This window comes from Geotrypetes seraphini, chromosome 9 (genome assembly GCF_902459505.1).
Source record: "Geotrypetes seraphini chromosome 9, aGeoSer1.1, whole genome shotgun sequence".
Lineage (NCBI taxonomy): Eukaryota > Metazoa > Chordata > Amphibia > Gymnophiona > Dermophiidae > Geotrypetes > Geotrypetes seraphini.
In genome coordinates this window covers 111,830,077-111,851,287 of record NC_047092.1, presented here as the reverse complement: position 1 = coordinate 111,851,287, position 21,211 = coordinate 111,830,077, and the positions used below count along the sequence as shown (strand labels likewise).

The following is a 21,211-nucleotide window of genomic DNA, read 5'->3' as shown; positions in this document are numbered from 1 at the left end:
GAGTTAGATTCTATTCCATTTCAATGGCTCTCAAATTGAAGATATGGTTGGAAACAAGCAATAGTTAAACCTATTTTAAAAAACAACAATTTTGATTTGTTAACTCAAGCAAGCTATAGACAAAACTCTAATCTTTGTTTTTTGGTGAAATTAACTGAAAGAATAGTTTCAGAACAGTTAGTATCTTATATCGAATCATCTAATGTACTAGACCAGTGTTCTTCAACCTTTTTACACCTATGGACCGGCGGAAATAAAATAATTATTTTGTGGACTGGCAAAAGACTGAAATTTAAAAACCCGTCTCCGCCAAATCCCCGCAGCTCGGTCCCCGTCCCATTCCCATCCCATGTACAGGGAGTGGGGAAAGAGAGAGAGAGATCCATGGTGCATCTCTTCCACTCCCTATACTGCCATATTCAACATTTTCCCTCTCTCATCCCCTGGATCATGTGCAGCATTTTTCACTATTGCCCACCAGCCCCATGCCCAACATTTCTTCTTCTATCACCCCTCTCCAGCACCATGCAACACCTTACCCTCTATCACTATGTACAAAATTCCTCCCCCTTGCATCCCATTCAATCTGTCCCTCTGTTCCCTCTCCACCAACATATCCAACATTTTTCCTTCTCTTCCCCATGTATCTATTCCTCTCTATGCCCAACAATTTTCCTCCTTCTTCCTTTCCCCATGTGCATTATCTTTCCCTCTCACTTACACACTCATCCTCAACAATTCTACCTTTCTATCCCCTCTCTTGTGTTCCAAGTTAATGCCTCCTCCCTTCCTTCTGTTCTCCCCCCCCCCCCCCACTGCCTTCCAACCTTTGTCCCAAATTCATGGCCCTCTCATGTCCCAACTGCTCCTCCCCCCCCCCTCTTTTCTCCCTTACTTGTTCAGGGCCATCCAGCTTCTTTCCCTTACTTGTTCAGGGCCGTCCAGCCTCTACCGAAACCGGATCAGTGTTCCCTGCAAGCGCGTGTCCATCTTCCTTCTGGCTTGGCTGCTCCTTATCTTCAGTGCCAGCTGTACTTTTTTGCCGGGAGAGCGCGCAGCGGCTCTTGCACGCTGCTGACCCGGTTCTGGTTCTGTGTCAGCCACGTGCAAGAGCCACTGTGCACTGTCCTGGCAAACAAGTGCAGCTGGTGCAGAAGATAAGGAGCAGCCAAGCCGGAAGTAAGACAGACACAAGCTTGCAGGGGACAATAATTCTTCATGGACCAGTAGAAAATTTTTGTGGACCATCAACAGTCCATGGACCAGCAGTTTGAAGAACACTGTTCTTAGATGACTATTAAGATCACTAAAAGGTAGAGTAGCTGTACCTCATGTAGCTAGAGCATATCTTGCTTCAACTAGGAAATGTGCATTTTTCTATTTGGTTCCAGTTTTATGGACTAGTCTACCAACAAAGTTGAGGAAAGAAGAGTCATTATTAAGTTTTAAAAGACATTTGGAGTTTTAAAAGATATTTTCAGTTGGCCTTTTCTTCATAATGTTGGGACTTGAATTCAGGGTTTCAATCTGTATCATACACTAAGTTATTCTATGATTTTATTTATAGATTGATACATTGTAAGTAAGTTAGAGCTATGTTATATATATTGTGATTTTCTCTCTCTCTCTCTCTTTTTCCTTTTCTATTTTAATGAAGTCCTTTGAATAATTTTTTAATTGTTTTGTTCACCACTTTGATCCTACTTGGTAAATTAAGCACAGTTACTTACCGTAACAGGTGTTATCCAGGGACAGCAGGCAGATATTCTTGACTGATGGGTGACGGCACCGACGGAGCCCCGGTACGGACAATTTTAGAGTGATTGCACTCTAAGAACTTGGAAAGTTCTGGTTGGCCGCACCGCGCACGCGCGAGTGCCTTCCCGCCCGACAGAGGCGCGCGGTCCCCAGTTATGATAAGCCAGCTAAGAAGCCAACCCGGGGAGGTGGGAGGGACGCAAGAATATCTGCCTGCTGTCCCTGGATAACACCTGTTACGGTAAGTAACTGTGCTTTATCCCAGGACAAGCAGGCAGCATATTCTTGACTGATGGGTGACCTCTAAGCTAACAAAAAGAGGGATGGAGGGAAGGTTGGCCATTAGGAAAACAAATTTTGCAAAACAGATTGGCCGAAGTGTCCATCCCGTCTGGAAAAAGCATCCAGACAATAATGAGATGTAAAAGTATGAACTGAGGACCAAGTAGCAGCCTTGCAGATTTCCTCAATAGGAGTGGAACGGAGGAAAGTTACAGATGCTGCCATAGCTCGGACTCTATGGGCCGTGACAGAACCTTCCAGTGTCAGTCCGGTCTGAGCATAACAGAATGAAATGCACGCTGCCAGCCAATTAGACAACGTACGCTTAGAAACAGGATGACCCAACTTGTTAGGATCAAAGGACAGAAAGAGTTGAGGGAATGATCTGTGGGGCTTAGTACGGTTTAAATAGTAAGCCAGAGCCCTCTTACAGTCCAAAGTATGCCGAGCCTGTTCTCCAGAATGCGAGTGAGGTTTCGGAAAGAAGACAGGCAGAACAATGGATTGGTTGAGATGGAATTCCGAGACAACCTTAGGGAGAAACTTTGGGTGTGTACGCAGAACCACCTTGTCATGATGGAAGATTGTAAAAGGTGGATCCGCAACTAGTGCATGTAACTCACTGACCCTCCTGGCAGAGGTAAGAGCAATAAGGAAAAGTACCTTCCAAGTGAGGAACTTGAAAGAAGCGGTAGCCAAGGGTTCAAATGGAGGCTTCATTAAAGCGGAAAGAACCACATTGAGATCCCAGACAACAGGAGGGGCTTTAAGAGATGGTTTCACATTAAAAAGACCCCGCATGAACCTGGACACCAAGGGATGAGCTGAGAGGAGTTTTCCATGGACCGGCTCATGAAAAGCAGCAATGGCACTGAGGTGGACTCTGATGGAAGAAGACTTAAGGCCAGAGTCAGACAAAGAAAGCAAATAATCCAACAACGTCTCCACTGCTAGGGAAGTTGGGTCAAGATGATGAAGAAGACACCAGGAAGAAAATCTCGTCCACTTCTGATGGTAACATTGCAGAGTGGCTGGTTTCCTGGAGGCATCTAGAATGGAACGAACAGGCTGAGACAAAAGCGAATCACTCGAAGTCAGCCCGAGAGATACCAAGCTGTCAGGTGCAGAGACTGGAGGTTGGGATGTAGAAGGGTTCCCTGATGCTGTGTAAGCAGAGAAGGAAATAGTGGAAGAAGAAAAGGTTCCTTGGAATTGAGTTGAAGTAGAAGGGAAAACCAATGTTGCCTGGGCCACCTCGGAGCAATCAGAATCATGGTGGCTCGTTCCCTCTTGAGTTTGAACAAGGTCCTCAACATGAGGGGCAGAGGAGGGAAAGCATACAGGAACAGATTTGACCAATCTAGGAGAAACGCATCCGCTGCCAGATGGTGAGGCGAGTAGAGTCTGGAGCAGAATAGGGGCAGCTGGTGATTGTGAGGGGCTGCAAAGAGGTCTATCTGAGGAGTGCCCCATTGAGCGAAGATGGATTGTAGAGTTACAGGATCGAGTGTCCACTCGTGAGGCTGTAGAATTCTGCTGAGTTTGTCCGCTAAGGAATTCTTTTCTCCCTGAATGTAAATCGCTTTCAGGAATAGATGACGATTTATGGCCCAAGTCCAGATTTTCTGGGCTTCCTGGCACAAGAGGCGAGAGCCCGTTCCACCCTGCTTGTTGATGTAGTACATCGCCACTTGATTGTCTGTGCACAGCAGAAGAACTTGAGGGAAGAGAAGATGTTGGAAAGCCTTGAGGGCATAAAACATCGCTCTGAGTTCCAGGAAATTGATGTGATGCTTCTTTTCCTGGACTGTCCAAAGGCCTTGAGTTTGGAACTCGTTCAAATGAGCTCCCCAAGCATACGGGGAGGCATCGGTTGTGATGACTAGTTGATGAGGAGGTAGATGGAACAGAAGACCTCTGGATAGATTTGAGGATACCAACCACCATTGTAGAGACTGACGAAGAGATGATGTCACAGATATGTGACGTGAGCAAGGATCCGTCGCTTGGGACCACTGGGTAGCAAGGGTCCATTGAGGTGTGCGCAGGTGAAGAACGTGCCAGAGGGGTGACATGAACTGTTGAAGCCATGTGTCCCAATAGTATCATCATTTGTTTGGCAGAGATGGAACTTTGAGGAAGAACCTGTTGACACAAAACTTGAAGAGTGTGGAGACGGTTGGACGGCAGGAATGCTCTCATGAGGATCGTGTCTAGCACCGCTCCAATGAATTGAAGTCTCTGAGTGGGGATGAGATGAGATTTGGGAAAATTGATCTTGAACCCCAGAATCTGTAAGAACAAGATGGATTGATTGGTGGCCAGTAGCACTGTTTGTGGAGAATTGGCCTTTATCAACCAATCGTCCAGGTAAGGGAAAACTTGCAGATGATGTGAACGAAGGAAAGCAGCCACCACAATCAGACATTTGGTGAACACTCTTGGAGATGAAGCAAGTCCGAAGGGGAGAACTTTGTATTGGTAATGACAGTGATTGATCATGAAGCGGAGATACTGTCTGGAGGCTAGATGGATGGGAATATGAGTGTAAGCCTCCTTGAGGTCGAGGGAGCATAGCCATTCGCCCTGATTGAGAAGAGGATAAAGAGTTGCTAAGGAAAGCATCTTGAATTTCTCCTTGACCAAGCATTTGTTGAGATCCCGAAGATCTAAAATGGGCCTGAGATCTCCTGTTTTCTTTGGAACTAGAAAGTAACGGGAGTAAAATCCCTGTCCTTTCTGGTCTAGAGGAACTTCTTCTATGGCGTTTAGAAGAATGAGGGATTGAACCTCTTGAATCAGGAGAGAGGATTGATGAGTGTTCAAAGCAGACTCTTTTGGCAGACTTTGATCGGGATAAGTCTGGAAGTTGAGAGAGAAGCCGTGGCGGATGATGTTGAGGACCCATTGGTCGGATGTAATGATCTCCCAACGGCTGAGATAATAGGTCAGGCGCCCTCCTATCGGTTGAGGAAGATGGGCAGATGGTGTAATATTGGCTATGCTCAGGAGAAACACGTCAAAAGGGCTGGGTAGACTTTTGAGGTGGTGGAGGTTTTTGTTGCTGTTGCGCCTGCCTCTGAGGTTGACGTTGTTGTTGTTGTCGCTGACGTCTAGGCTGTTGAGTAGCCTGAGGCAAGGGGCGAGCAGCATAGCGGCGTTGGTAGGCCGATTGTTGTCGGAAAGGCCTAGTAGGGGGAGTCTTCTTTTTATTTTTGAGGAGAGTATCCCAACGTGTCTCATGCGCCGATAGTTTTTGTGTTGTGGAATCCATAGAATCACCAAACAGCTCATCCCCTAAGCAAGGTGCATTCGCTAGACGGTCTTGGTGGTTTACCTCTAGTTCTGAGACCCTGAGCCATGCCAACCTGCGCATAGCCACCGACATAGCCGTGGCTCTAGAAGTCAATTCAAAGGTGTCATAAATTGATCTTACTAGAAACTTCCTCAACTGGAGAAGAGAGGAAGTACAGGCATTAAAAGTAGATTTTTTGCGATCAGGAAGATATTTCTCAAAAGTAGAAATTGTTTGGATTAAATGCTTCAAATAAAATGAGAAATGAAAAGCATAGTTTCCTGATCTGTTGGCTAGCATGGCGTTTTGATATAACCGCTTGCCAAATTTGTCCATTGATTTGCCCTCTCTGCCAGGAGGGACTGAGGCATACACATTAGCTCCCGCTGATTTCTTTAAAGTGGATTCCACTAAAAGAGACTCATGCGGGAGTTGGGGTTTATCAAACCCAGGAATAGGTATCACCCTGTATAAAGAGTCCAGTTTCCGAGGGGCTCCTGGGACAGTCAGGGGAGTCTCAAGGTTTTTATAAAACGTTTCTCTCAATATATCATGGAGAGGAAGTTTAAGAAGGCTGGTCAAAGTCCAATGCATCAAGAAATGCCTTAGATTTCTTTGACTCAGCCTCCAAGGGAATAGACAAGGATTCACACATTTCCTTTAAGAAGGATGGAAAAGATGTGGAATCCAGATGAGAAGAGGGATTTGTAACTAGCTGTTCCTCCTCATCAGAAGAGCATTCACCTTCGGACAGAAAGGGCTCTTCAGAATCACCCCATAAGTCAGGATCCCTAACCTGAGAGCCATGGTGTCGAGACTCTGGTGTGGAGGGTTCTAGGTGTCGGGTTTTATGAGTAGACTTGCCCGACCTCATGGATACGGTACCAGGCGATGCAACCTGTTGTGCTGGTACCGAGGTTTGTACCGCCTGGTGGTGAGATTTTGGTTCTGGAGCTAAAACCGGCATCGAAGACGATGAGGTGGTAAGAACCGGTACCGATAAAGTGGATGCCGATAAAAGAGGGCGTTCCACCATCGGTACCGGTGGCTCCGACCGGACCGGAACTGGAAGGTTCTGGGGTAAAAGAGCAGGAAGTAGCTGTTGGAGTTGCTCTCTCAGCTGTACCTGCAGAACGGCGGCAATACGCTCGTCCAGCGAAGGCACCGGTACCGCTTTTTTCTTCTGCGGTACCTTGGGTGCCGCTCGACACTCCGACGAAGAACCCGATGTCGAGGGGCTAACTTCGATCGGAGCGGAGCGCTTCCGTGGACGCCTCGCAGTCGGCAGGATTGGACTCACTGCAGTGGAGACCGGAGGACGCTCCAGCGGGGAAGGCTTCTTAGCCAGCTTACCTGCTGGATGCGACGCCCGCGCGGTGTCGATGAAGTCGGTGCCGATTGAGATTGGACCGATGTCGGTGCCGGTATGGTGGAATCGGACATCTCGGCACCGAAGAGTAACCGCTGCTGGATTTGGCGGTTTTTAAGTGTTCTTTTTTTCAAAGTTGCACAGCGGGTGCAAGTGGACGCTTGATGGTCGGGACCAAGACACTGCAGACACCAGTTATGCGGGTCTGTCAGTGAAATTGGCCTAGCGCACCGCTGGCACTTTTTAAACCCGGGCTGAGGGGGCATGAAAGTAAAGACAGCCTCTGCCAAATCGAAGGCCGAGGCTTCGATTGTGGCAACAGGCCCCGCCGGGGCGAAACGAAAACTGAAAAAGAAATTAACTAAAGTAATTTTTTTTTTTTTTTTAAAGAAAAACAAAAGAAATAAAGAAATCTTTATTTCAAGGAAGGTTTACGCGAGCGGAAAGAGCACAAAAAAATTTCTTCAACGGCCGTTGAGAAAACGCGTCTTCTTAGCTCCGCGGAAACTAAGAAACTGGGGACCGCGCGCCTCTGTCGGGCGGGAAGGCACTCGCGCGTGCGCGGTGCGGCCAACCAGAACTTTCCAAGTTCTTAGAGTGCAATCACTCTAAAATTGTCCGTACCGGGGCTCCGTCGGTGCCGTCACCCATCAGTCAAGAATATGCTGCCTGCTTGTCCTGGGATAAAGGCTTATATAAAGAATTTTAACATAAACATAGCTCTGTCATGGGTATGTTGTCAAGGAAAGCATGCAACTCATAGAATACTATAAATTGCCCACATTACATGGCATACTTAAGCGCCCTCACTTATGTCAGACATTGACCTGTTCAAGTAGGTGCACCAATGCAGCTTTGGAGCAAATATTCTATAATGGTTTAAGCATGCCCTTCATTCAGTTTATAAAACTTCCACTTATATAGCCAAAATTATGCATTTTCAATAAGAAGTGGACTACATTTAATATAGAGTCTAAGTAATGCATTGAAGTCTGAATGCCGAAAGAACAGGAATAACTTTAAATGGATAACTTATCTTTTTAAAGTTATGCTGGCATTTTCACAATTCAGGCCAGAACACAATCTGGCTGAAAAGTCCACATAAGGTTAAATGGATAAAATATCCATATAACGTTATGTATTGGCCATCCTGCTGAATACAGACCTTGTAACAAATATAGCACAGAGCTGAAGAGTGATTCTTCGGAGCCCCACCTGGGTGTCACACTGAAACTTGTCAGGAAGATAAAACCAGCTAAAGAATGGACTTACACCTGTTTGGGGTTCTGATAAAACAGATATATTTAAAGCAAGAATGTAGCACAGACAAGTGAACTGAAAGATTGTCTTTTTTTGATCTCCTGGAACAATAGAGCTATTGAAGACAGAGCAGATTAGCTAGTATCAGGACCTCTAACAAGGTCTTTCACCAAACAAACAAACCTTAAAGTCATAGGCAGACTGTTTAATGACCTCTGGTGCCATCCAAAAGGGTGTCCCCACGAAGGTGTTCCTCTTGATCTGGGTGTCTGTCAGTTGCCCTGCTACCCCAAAATCAGCCAATTTCACTTCTCCTTGTTCTGACAGGAGCACGTTTGCAGCTACCCACAATAAAAGAAAAAAGCAAAACCAAATCAGCAATTGACCCACAAAGCAGGGCCAAAGTTATACTGTTGTCCAGAAAAATCCACTTACACAGGCAGCAACCCCCTTGTCTTAGCAGGGGAATTGGACTGAGGTGTGACGGGAGAGAGCAAAGACACCAGGTACACACAACACGGATCATACAATATAAAGTAACTGAAGCTTCAGGGAGATTTCTATCCGATGCCTAAAGTGGATTCATCAAGAATGTCTCACCCTAGACCAAGGAACTGGTGCCTTTTTTTGAAAAGTTGAAAGCAAAATAACAAGCAAAGGTCAAATCATTGGTATAGGTTACATATGTTACAGCTCAAAGTGCACAGGATGCAGGTCATATGGTTAGTAGGTAAAAGGTACATTACGCAAACAAACCACATTACACAAATAAATCACAAAGTCAGAATTATGTCACCATAACAAATCATTCTACATAAATAAATCACATAGTCAGAATTATGTTACCAAACCTTTTACCTTCTGGCAGGGACTGGATCAGTGTTTAGACCATCCAGCAGGCTAGAACCTTTATTCTGTCAGGGAAAGTGCACTAAAGTTACCCTCTGTGTATCATATACACATGGTTGTTTAGTTCTGCGTTGACATGCAAGTTCAGTGCCCCTCAGGGAGTAGAGTGCAAGCTTTTAACATAGCTAGCCATGGCAAATCTTAGCTGAATTAGCAGAGCAATATTCTTTATGTCTATATTTCACTATATATGTTTTCAGCTGGGGGTCTAAGCCTTACATAGTCCCTTTCAGGGTCCACAATACTACAAACTCCCACAGCAGAAAACTAAAGAAAAAGTATTATTATTATTATTATTATTATTCTTATATACCGCCATACCCAGTGAGTTCTAGGCGGTTTACATCAATTAGCAAATGATCTGCATTGAATAGCAGATTTACAACAAAATTAGAGGTAGGTTTACAAAATTAGAAGCAGATTTACAGCATTGAGTAGCAGATTTACAACAAAATTAGAAGTAGGTTTACAAAATTAGAAGCAGATTTACAGCATAATTAGAAGAATTTTTGACAGAAAATTGCAGGCTGAATTACGATAAATTACAGTGATTTGCCGCAGTCAGCCGTGAAGTTACAGCGATTCTTAACTGTCTGCAAAGAGGGCAGGTTTACTTCAATATTACAGAAATTGCAGGTTTGACCGAGCTAGGTAGGGGAGGTAGAGAGTGGGGGAGGGAGGGACTGGTGAAGGAGGAAGGGGGCAGCGGTGGGGTAAGTGTCATGTGAGGTGAATGGGTTGTTAAGGGTCGTGTTTGCTGAAAAGGTACGTTTTTAGTAGTTTTCTGAATGATAGGTAAGTGGGGGCCTCGAGTATCATCTGAGCTAGCCATGGGTTCGACTTGGCTGCTTGGAAGGCAAAAGTTCTATCCAGGAATCTTTTGAGAGGGCAGTGTTTAGGCGAAGGGAACTTACCTCAATAATCTTCTTCCTTGTAGATGTATTCACTGGTCCTGAACTGTAGGGTCTTGTATTTGAACCCACAAGTTGCTTGCAGAAAACTATCAGTCATGTTTTCAACTCCATCTACTTCCCAGGGAGCTGCTTCTGCCCTCTCAGTTTGTACAAAGCAATCAAGGAGCACTGTAATGAAATACATACTGTATTTTTCACTCCATAAGATACACCTGACCATAAGACGCACCCACCTTTAGAGGAGGAAAAACCAAGAAAAGAAAATTCTGAACCAAATGGTGTACCCTGTACTGGCCTACCACTAGAGGGGGGGACAGGATACAGGGCACATCTAATGGTAGGCAGCACCAAGCCAGCCTGCCCACCCCAAGCCAACCCACCAGCCCCAGGCCAACCAGCCAGTCAGCCCCAGGCCAGCCACCTCCAAACCATCCATCCAGCCCCAGGCCAGCCCCCCGTACCTTTTTAAATTCTGCCATCAGCTCCAGCCGGTTTCGCTCCCTTCCTGCCTGCCATGGCAGCCTTCGTTCTTCTGGGCTCCTTATTTCCCAGCCAGCGGCGAAACAAATCAGCAGCGCGGCCATCAGGAGCAAGCTTTATACTCTCCCGCTTGGCCTCGCACTGCTTTCCGAATGGCTGCCATAGGTTCTCACGAGGCCTGCGAGAACCTACGGCAGCCATTCGGAAAGCAATGCGGGGCTGAGTGGGAGAGCATAAAGCTTGCTCCTGATGGCCGTGCTGATTTGTTTTGCCACTGGCTGGACGCTGGACCACCAGGTAAAACGGGGGGAATGTCGATGGCAGATAGATGGACAGATGGACCGGGGGGGGTAAAAAAAAAATGTGGTGTAGCGGGCAGGTGGGTGGGTTTAAAAGAAGGTGCGGTGGCAGCGGGTGGGTGGGTTTAGAAAGGTAGTGCGGCGGCGGGTGGGTTTTACAATGATAAGGAGAGGAGGGTAACAAAATTTGTACCTTCATTTCATAAGACACACCGAGATTTCCACCCACTTTTGGGTAGAAAAAAAAGTCCGTCTTATGGAGTGAAAAATATGGTAATTAGAAAGAGGGAAACAGGGAGGAATACCTGACAGTACAATTTTATTCTGCTCTGTAAAAACATTAGCAATACACATTATAACCTTCAAACTGCTGCTTTAAAAACAGATACAAAAACATGTCCAACCAATACTAAGTTTATATAGAGCTCATAGCTACTTGTATGTCCCACTATCTAGCAGAAACCTGAAGCAGACTATACACTGTCTGGCGTGCTCTCCCTTTTTTTCTCTTTGCTCTCCTGAAAGACAAATTTTTCCAGCACCGAACTAATTAAGAACATAAGAAGCTGCCTCCGCTGAGGCAGACCAGAGGTCCATCTTGCCCAGCGGTCCACTCCCACGGCGGCCCATCAGGCCCACTGCCTGAACAGTGGTCTCTGACTAATTTTATAATTTACCTCTAATCCTGTTCTTACCTCTACTCCTATCTGTACCCCTCAATCCCTTTGTCCTCCAGGTACCTGTCCAGACCTTCTTTGAAGCCCTGTAGCGTGCTTCTGCCTATCACATCATCCGGCAGCGCGTTCCATGTATCCACCACCCTCTGGGTGAAAAAGAACTGCCTGGCGTTTGTTCTAAACCTTTCCCCTTTCAATTTCTCTGAGTGCCCCCTTGTACTTGTGGTTTCCCTTAGTTTGAAAAATCTGTCCCTGTCCACTTTTTCTATGCCCTTCATGATCTTGAAGGTGTCTCCCCTGAGTCGTCGCTTTTCCAGGGAGAAAAGCCCCAGCTTTTTCAGTCTGTCAGTATATGAGAGGTCCCCCAAAAGGCAGGTGAAGCCCACATACAGGGTGGGGCTTCAGGACCACTAGACACATCTACAAGAAAGAAGATTAGAGGTAAGAACCTACTTTTTCTTTCTAGTGCAATGTGTCTAGAGGTCTTAACCATAGGGATGTACCAAAGCAGTCCCCAGAATCTAGGGTGGGCCCGCTGAGCCTGCCTTTCAGACAGAGGTTCCAAAAGTGGTGTCTTTCCTGGCTGCTACATCCACCCTGTAGAACCTGGTAAAAGTATGGCGGGTAGAACATGTAGCTGCTCTACAGATCTCCTTGGGCAAGACAGCCCTAGTCTCTGTCCAAGAGATAGCAGCTCCTCTGGTGAACTTTCAATGAGATTGAAAGCTGCTTACCGCAGCCCACATACATGAAGGAAATGGCCATCTTGATCTATCTGGAAACTGAGGCTTTAGAGGCCAGCATCCCTTTTTTGCATGACTGGTCAGAACAAAGAGATAATAAATGGCACATTACACATGACTGGTCAGAACAAAGATAATAAAAATGGAAAGGGAAACAACCTCCATCTAATTTATGTGGCTCCAGAAAGAAAACAATACTGTATAAAAGCAGGGTCTCAGCACAACTCACCAGCCCTCCACATACACTAACAGTCCTAATTTGTTCTGTTGTCATACTCATTGGTATGTCAAACTCATTGGTAGCTTCGAGGTACCGGAGGAGAGCATGCTTGACATCCAATAAGAACATAACATAAGAACATAAGCAATGCCTCTGCTGGGTCAGACCTCAGGTCCATCGCGCCCAGCAGTCCACTCACGCGGCAGCCCAACAGGTCCAGGACCTGTGCAGTAATCCTCTATCTATACCCCTCTATCCCATTTTCCAGTAGGAAATTGTCCAATCCTTTCTTAAACCCCAGTACCGTACTCTGCCCTATTACGTCCTCTGGAAGCGCATTCCAGGTGTCCACCACACGTTGGGTAAAAAAGAACTTCCTAGCATTCGTTCTGAATCTATCCCCTATCAGCTTTTTCGAGTGCCCTCTTGTTCTTTTATTTTTCAAAAGTTTGAAGAATCTGTCCCTCTCTACTCTCTCTATGCCCTTCATGATCTTGTAAGTCTCTTCTTCTCTAGGGAAAAGAGACCCAGTTTCTCCAATCTCTCAGCGTATGACAGATTTTCCATATCTTTTATCAGACATGTCGCTGTCTTCTGAACCCTCTCGAGTAACGCCATATCCTTCTTAAGGTACGGCGACCAATATTGTACGCAGTACTCCAAATGTGGGCGCACCATCGCCCGATACAATGGCAGGATAACTTCTTTCTTTCTGGCTGTAATACCCTTCTTGATTACACCTAGCATTCTATTCGCTCTCTTAGCGGCCGCTGCGCACTGTGCCGTCGGCTTCATTGTCATATCCATCATTACCCCCAAGTCCCTTTCCTGGGTACTCTTATTCAATAATATCCCTCACATCGTATAGTTGTACCTCGGGTTTCTGCTTCCCACATGTAATCCTTTACATTTCTCAACACTGAACTTCATCTGCCATCTTGTCTCCCATTCCCCTAGTTTGTTCAAGTCCCTTTGCAATTCTTCACAGTCCTCTTTAGTCCGAGCTCCACTAAATAGTTTGGTGTCATCTGCAAATTTTATTATCTCACACTTCGTCCCTGTTTCTAGATCATTTATGAATATATTAAATAGCAGTGGCCCGAGAACCGAGCCCTGCGGGACACCACTCGTGACCCTCCTCCAGTCCAAGTAGTGGCCCTTCACTCCTACCCTCTGTTTTCTACCCTCCAACCAGTTTCTGATCCATCTATGTTCGTCTCCTTCCACCCCATGGTTCTTCAGTTTCCGGAGTAGACATTCATGGGGCACCTTGTCAAAGGATTTTTGGAAATCTAGATATACGATGTCTATGGGGTCTCCTTTGTCCATCCATTTGTTAATCCCTTCGAAGAAGTGCAATAAGTTCGTTAGGCACGATCTCCCCTTGCAAAAACCATGTTGGCTGGTTATCAGAAGTTCGTTTCTTTCAAAATGTTCATCGATATTTTCTTTTATCAGTGCTTCTGCCATTTTCCCCAGAACCGAGGTCAGGCTCACCGGCCTGTAGTTTCCCGGGTCACCTCTTGATCCCTTTTTAAAGATGGGCGTAACATTGGCTATCTTCCAATCCTCCGGGATCACGCCTGTTTTCAGAGATAAGTTGCAAATTTGCTGCAGTAGTTCCGCTATCTCCTCCTTTAATTCTTTCAGAACCCTTGGATGTATGCCGTCCGGACCCGGGGATTTGTCAGTTTTTAGTTTTTCTATCTGCCTGCGCACATCCTCAAGGCTCACTTCCATAGATGTTAATTTTTCTGCTTGACTTCCATTGAAGAATTGCTCAGGTTCCAGTATGTTGGACGTGTCCTCGTTTGTAAATACAGATGAGAAGAACATGTTAAGCCTTTCTGCCACTACCTTCTCCTCCTTCACCACTCCCTTCCTGTCTCCGTCGTCCAGCGGCCCCACCTCCTCTCTAGCCGGCTGCTTCCCTTTAACATATCTAAAGAACGGTTTGAAATTTCTTGCTTCCCTTGCTAGCCTCTCTTCATATTCCCTTTTGGCTTTTCGAACCACACGGTGACATTCTTTTTGATACTTCCTGTGCTCTTTCCAGTTCCCCTCAGTTTTGTCCTTTTTCCATTTCTTGAATGAATTTTTCTTATTGCTTATCACTTCCTTTACTATTTTGGTTATCCACGCTGGGTCTTTTGTTCGACCCTCTTTGCACCCCTTTCTGAATCTGGGGATATACAGATTTTGCGCCTCGCTCACCATGTCCTTGAAGAAAGACCAGGCATGATTTACCGTTTGCCATTTTTTGGAAGTGTTCTTAAGTTTCTTCCTTACCATTTCCCTCATTGCTTCGTAGTTTCCTTTCCTGAAGTTAAAAGTTGACGCTATGGTTCTCTTTCCTTTCGGTACTCCTACCTCAACCTTGAACTTGATTATATTATGATCGCTGTTTCCCAACGGTCCCACTACTTTTACTTCCTTTGCAGGTCCCCTTAACCCATTTAGGATTAGATCCAGGGTGGCATTCCCTCTCGTTGGTTCTCTAACAAGCTGCTCCATGAAGCAATCTTGTGTAGACTCCAGGAATTCTGTCTCCCTAGCGCATTTTGAGCTTCCAAGACTCCAGTCTATCCCGGGGTAGTTGAAGTCTCCCATAATAACCGTGTTGCCACTTTTGCATTCTCGCTTCATCTCGGCTTCCATTTCCTCATCGATATCTCCGGTTTGCCCGGGTGGACAATAATATAGGCCCATCTTTATTTCAGGCCCTTTCCTTCCCGGTATTTTAACCCATAAAGATTCCAGCTTGTTGGTCGTCTCTGCTGTGTCCATTCTTGTCGACTGTATGCTTTCTTTTATGTATAGGGCTATTCCACCTCCTTTTTGTCCTGACCTGTCCTGGCGATAGAGCTTGTACCCCGGCAGTGCTGTATCCCATTTATTTTCCTCATTCCACCATGTTTCAGAGATTCCAATGATGTCTATGTTTTCTGCTTCGGCCACAGCTTCTAGTTCCCCCATTTTGTTTCTTAGGCTCCTTGCATTAGTATATATGCAATTTAGATCATGGTATCTTGTTGTCCTTCTTTCCTTTCCCTGTGCTTCGGTCTTTAGTTTCTTCTCCTTTGCTGCAATCATTTTAACCTCCTTTTCTGGGTTAGTTGACTCCTGTAAATTGTCCCTTGTTTCTTCCCAGCCTTTTTCCCTCTCAGTATCTTCACGGGATACCTTCTTCCGAATTGTCGACGCTTGGTCAACTATCGGCTTTCCCATTCTTCTTAGTTTAAAGCCTGTTCTATTCCTCTCTTAACGTTATTTGATAGAAGCCTTGTTCCCACCGCGCTCAGGTGCAGTCCATCTCTCCTGTAGAGCTTGCTCTTGCCCCAGAACGTTGTCCAGTTCCTCACGAAGTGGAATCCTTCTTCCTCACACCATTTCCTCATCCACACATTTATTGATTGTAGTTCCTCCTGCCTTTTCACATCTGCCCTCAGTTCCGGTAGGATCTCTGAGAATGCTATCTTCTGGGTCCTCATCTTCAGCTTCCTTCCCAGAATCTTAAACTGTTCTATCAGCGTGCTTCTTCTGTAGTCTCTCCTGCTGACATAATTCGTCCTGATGTGGATCATTACTGCGGTCTCTTCCATCTCCGCTCCTTCCAGGATCTTCCCAATTTTGTCCACGATGTCCTTGGTTCTTGCTCCTGGGAGGCAGGTCACCAGTTGATCCTCTCTCCCTCCTGCTATGCCTGAGGATCAAGTCTCCCACTAGGATTGCTGACTTTCCCTTCTTCAATTTTTGCTTCGGTCTCAGGTCAATGTCCTCGGTGTGCTTCGCTCTTTCTTCTTCTTCTGAGCATCGACTAGCCAATTCCTCCCCCTCGTGCAGTATTCCTCTGTGGGTGTCTTCTTTGAGGTCATCTGCTTCTTGTTCTCCCTTCCGTGTTGGTATAACTTCATCTTTCATCTGAAGTTTATCCTCTTTCACCCTCCTCCTGTAAGCTTCCTCAATGAATTTCTCGAGTTCCCTGACTTCCTCCTCGATGTGTCTCTCACTCATGAAGTCTTCAGCTGTCTTGACTGGGTCCTCCATGGTGTAGAGTTCTTCTAGCTCCTGTATCTTGTCCTCTAGTCGCTTGACTTCCTTCTTCAAGCTTTTCAGCTCCTGACACCAACCGCATACATATGACTGTCTCCCCGAGGCGAGGTAGTCATACATATGACAGTCTGTGCAGAACACTGGAAAGCTCATCTTCTGGTTCCCCTCTGCTTCCATTGTCGTTCCTGCTTTAAGATAACAGTTAAGATTACGTGTTCCTTCTGCGCCTGCTTCCTGCCTTCTTGTGTGTGCTGCCTTTTATTCTTATGTGTGCTGCCTTCTTGTTGTGTGCTGCCTTTGCTCTATCTTCTTCCTGTGCGTGCTGCCTTCTTCTTGTGTGTGCTGCCTTTGCTCTACCTTTCCCTACTTTTGCTTGTGTGTGTTTGTTCCTTCTGCGCCTGCTTCTTCCTTACCTTTCAGTCTTTCCTTGGTGTTTTTGGATGTAGTAACTTTGCCCTTCTTGAGGCCCTTCGCAAAGGCGCTCTCGCTAAGGCTCCTCCCCTTTCAAGGGGGAGTCCGGTGCTGCCTCTGACGTGGTGGGGTGGGCGGAGTGAACTCTCGCCGCTTCCCCGTGCCTTCTGCTTCCTTCCTTGCCGCTTCCCCTGCTGTGTTCAGCCCGACGCTGCTCCTCTCCTTGGCCAGAACAAGGGAACCCGATGCTGCTCTTCTCCTCTCTGCTGCTCTACTCAGCCGCGTGTGTCAAGCTGGCTCCTCCCCTTTCAAGGGGGAGTCCGGCGCTGCCTCTGACGGGGTGGGGTGGGCGGTGCGAACTCTCGCCGCTTCCCGTGCCTTCTGCTTCCTTCCTTGCCGCTTCCCCTGTTGTGTTCGGCCCGACGCTGCTCCTCTCCTTGGCCAGAACAAGGGAACCCGACGCTGCTCTTCTCCTCTCTGCTGCTCTACTCAGCCGCGTATGCCGCGCTGGCTCCTCCCTTATGTCATTTTTCTTTGATCGCATAGAAGAGAAGGCAGGCAGACAGAATTCCTGATTAATGTGGAAGCCCAAGACAACCTTAGGTAAGAAGGACAGAACCGTGCATAAGGACATCACTGCTTCCATAATCTTGATGAATGGCTCCCTGCAGGAAAGAGCTTGCAACTTGGAAATTCAACTTACAGATGTAATCAACACTAAGAATACCGTCTTGATGGTAAGATCCAGAAGGGAAGCACTCTGCAAGGGCTCATATGCAGATCTGCCGAGACCCTGCAATACAGTGTTAAGATTCCAGGAAGGGATGGGTCGAACTGGAGGGCGTAACCGAAGAGAGTCCTTTACCGGATACCATCTGAGTGAGAAGTCAGGGAGCCTCTGTTCTCTCATGTATGGAAAAAGTAAAGGCCTGCTATCTGCATTTTAAGTGAACTGACCAACAGGCCCTTCTGAAGTCTCTCCTGCAGAAAGATCAAGACTTCTGAAACTGGAGTTCAAAAGGGATCAACTTCCTCCATAGCGCACCAGTGCTGAAAAGACTTCCATAGCCCCAGGTACATTAGCTAGATTGTGAGACCACCGGGACAGATAGAGAAAATGCTTGAGTACCTGATTGTAAAACCACTTAGATAACCTTGATAGGCGGTATATAAAATCCTAATAAAACTTGAAACTTAGCATAGGCTACCATAGATTGCTGCTTAGCTCTAAGCAAAGTGGTGACTATCACATCCGAATATCCCTTGCTCATCAGGTTTGCTCACTCAAGAGCCATGCCATAAGCCCAAAATGTTCTGGATTCTCGATAAAAACTGTACCCTGATTGATAAGGTCCACTGAACAGGAAACCTGAGGCCATCAGCCTTCTGGAAGCTGACTAGGTCCACATAATGCAGCCTATGGGGCCAATCAGGTACCACTAAGACTACCAACCCCGACTGCCTCTCAACCCTGCAAATGACTTGTCCAAGAATGGGCCAAGGGGGGAACACACATAAGAGTTCTTTCTCTGGCCACGGTTGGACCAATGCATACAACCACTCACTTCCGGGCTTGTGTCTCTGGCTGTAGAAGCAAGTCATCTTTGTGTTTACTGCCAAAGCCATTAGATCCATCTGTGGAGCCCCCATTGCCAAACTATGGTGTTGAATGCACAGGATAGCGACCTTTCCCCAGGGTCAAGTTTCTGCTGACTGAAAAAGTCAGCCTGCATGTTTTCTATTTCTACTACATGCGCTGCTGAAAGAGCCTGCAGATGAGCTTCTGCCCACTGGAAAAGGAGTAGAACTTCTAGGCGCAACAGAGAGCTCCTGGTGTCTCCTTGCCTGTTGATATATGTCACTGCTGTTGCATTGTCCAAGAAGACTCCGATTATCTTGCCTTCCAGAGACTTCTTCAGTGTCTGAAGCACTACTTGAATGGCTCAGAGTTCCAGGTGATTTATGGACCACTTCTGTTGAGCCAGTGTCCAACTACTCTGCACTGGGTGACTGCTGTAATGATCCCCCTTAACATAAAGGCTGGCATCGGTTGTTAATATCTGCCAGGAGGAAATGTGAAGAAGCATGCCCCCTGGAGAAGGCAGCCAGCACTGCATGCTGCTCTCTACCAGTAACCATGGAAGTGATTGCTGAAGTAAGTCCATCAGAGAAGACCAGTGAAAGAGGAAAGAGTCTTGGAGAAATCTCATGTGTGCTCTTGCCCAAGGGACTCTCTCTATGACTGCTATCATTGACCCCAAGACTTGCAGGTAGTGTCACACCATGGGAGACGGCCTCTGGAGCAGATCTAAAATCTGTCTGCATGGCTCTGGAAGAAAGATCCAGCCCAAAGCCATGTTGAACAAGACTCCCATGTATTCCAGACACAGTTGGCTCCAGTTGGCTCTTCCTGAAGGTGACGATCTATCCCAAACCTTGGAGGAGTTGTACCACTCTTGAAACTGCTTGTTCACCTTCCTCCTTGGATGAAGCTCTGATGAGCCAATCGTCCAAGTACGGATGCACTTGGATCCCAGCCTTGCCAAGGTGAGAGAAAATAATAAAAACCGCAGAGCAGATCAGAAACAGTTCTGAGCAACTTGCTTGCAGAAAACAAACTGAGGGGACAGGAGCTGCTCCCTGGAAAAGGAGATAAGTTGAAAACACGATTGACAGTTTTCTGCAAGCAACTTATGGGTTCAGATACAAGATCCTACGATTCAAGACCACTAGACACAGTGCAATAGAAAGTACTGTAGTTTATGATTATTGGCATATGATATACCACCCTTTTGTTGAAGTTTAGAGCACTTTGCAGGGGTTGTTTTGAGTTGTTTTTAGCAGACACTAAATATTGTCCCAGTGGGCTCACAATCTAACTATGGTAGCTGGGGCAAAAGTTAAGGGACTTGTCCAGGGTCACAAGGAGCGGTGCTAGGGTTGAACCTCTAATAGGCACATGGGATCTCTTAGGGAGAAGAGGAGATAGTGGATGTTGCAGATTGGCAGACTAAATGAGCCATTTGGCCTTTATCTGCTATGTTTCTATGTAGGTGCTTAGGCAGCAGCTCCAACCACTAGGCCACTCCCAGTCAGCACCAGATGCCCCACATCTATTCAATAGTGTGTTTTTTCTTTTCTTTTGTATTTAGTTCACATCTTTTTAATAGTATCTCAAGGGAAGCTGCATTTATGTAGTTTTGCCAAGCAGATCTAGCAATTATACTGCTTGCTGCTCCCTAAAACTGGCCTTAATATCAACAATCGCCTCTGTCTTTCCTAGTAAACCTTTCTCTAGACCAGCCTGAGCAAGCAAACATATGCACACAAACTCTGCTGTACATTTGCAGCTTTGACCCCACTTGGGATATTTTCAGGGTTAGAATAAAACTGGTTCTCACACCAATTCCTACTTTTAGTAAATATATACATATATATCTGGGTATGAAGATAGAATAGGGACCACTTACTCCTAGCATATTTTGGGATATAAGATTTAAGGGTGGGAAAGCAGAAGCTAAGCTCTTCGCTCAGAGCAGAATAGGCTCCATCTCCAGCAGGGTTATGGGTTTCAGTGCCAGTCTCAACATCGAATTTATAAGGAGCCAATTGGATGTGGACATTCCCTCTACAATGATACACAGATAAGTGAGTATACTGTATACTGCTTTTAAGCCAGCTAGTTCCCCATCAGAGATATTTGGGAGCCTTCACTCCGGAAACCAAAAAAAAAAATCAATAATTCAAATTCAACATCCAATCCCAAAGCACAAGATCTGGTAGACTACTTTTGTGAAAAAATTGCTCTTATACGAAAAACCTTTGACACTAATATATCTGATGAGTCCTTACGCAATAGCATTAATTCTACAATACCTACGTCTAAATGTACAAATTTTAGAATTCCATCTTTAAAAGAAATAGAAGAGGTTTTTCAAAGAATCAATATAAAAAGTTCTCGATCCGAATTAATTCCTCCGTTTTATCTGAAAAAATTTTTCTTCTGCTTTGGCCCCTTTATTCAGTCACTCATTAAAAATAGTTTTCTTACAGCCACTGTCCCTCCAATTGGAAAACAGCTATTGTTACACCAATAATGAAAAAACACAATTTCTAACTTACCTTTCTTAGCAAAGTTAACTGAAAAACTGGTTTTCGAACAATTATCGGATTTCATTGAATCTTCAAACGCATTACACCCTAACCAAACTGGATTCCGCAAACATCATAATACAGAATATTCAATGCTAGGCCTCATAACTAACATCCATTATTACTTAGATCATCATAAATCGGTTGCCCTTTTCTCCTTAGACTTATCTGCGGCTTTTGATACTATCGATCACGATCTTTTACTTAATCGTTTAGAATCTCTTGGCATTGGTGGGCAGGTTCTAAATTGGTTTGTCTCTTTTCTTTTTTTTTTTTTTTTCAAAGTATTTTTATTGAGAATGGCAAATGGTCCAGACAAGCAACCATATTCTGTACAGAAACTTATACATTATCAAAAAGAACACAGAGTGAGAATAGCAGCAACAACA

The 21,211-nt window shown here is 45.7% G+C and overlaps 1 protein-coding gene across 9 annotated transcripts in view; it reads right to left on the bottom strand.

Moving 5' to 3' along the window:
- STK25 (serine/threonine kinase 25) overlaps window positions 1–21,211 on the bottom strand; it is a 407,778-nt gene that overhangs the window by 232,380 nt on the left and 154,187 nt on the right. For 8 of the 9 annotated variants that reach the window (XM_033957946.1, XM_033957945.1, XM_033957950.1 and 5 more), the window contains one exon: window positions 8,148–8,305. In XM_033957946.1, coding sequence (XP_033813837.1) covers window positions 8,148–8,305 — 158 coding nt within the window. The remainder of the gene's footprint in view (window positions 1–8,147; window positions 8,306–21,211) is intronic. The other variant, XM_033957944.1, reaches the window with a different exon arrangement.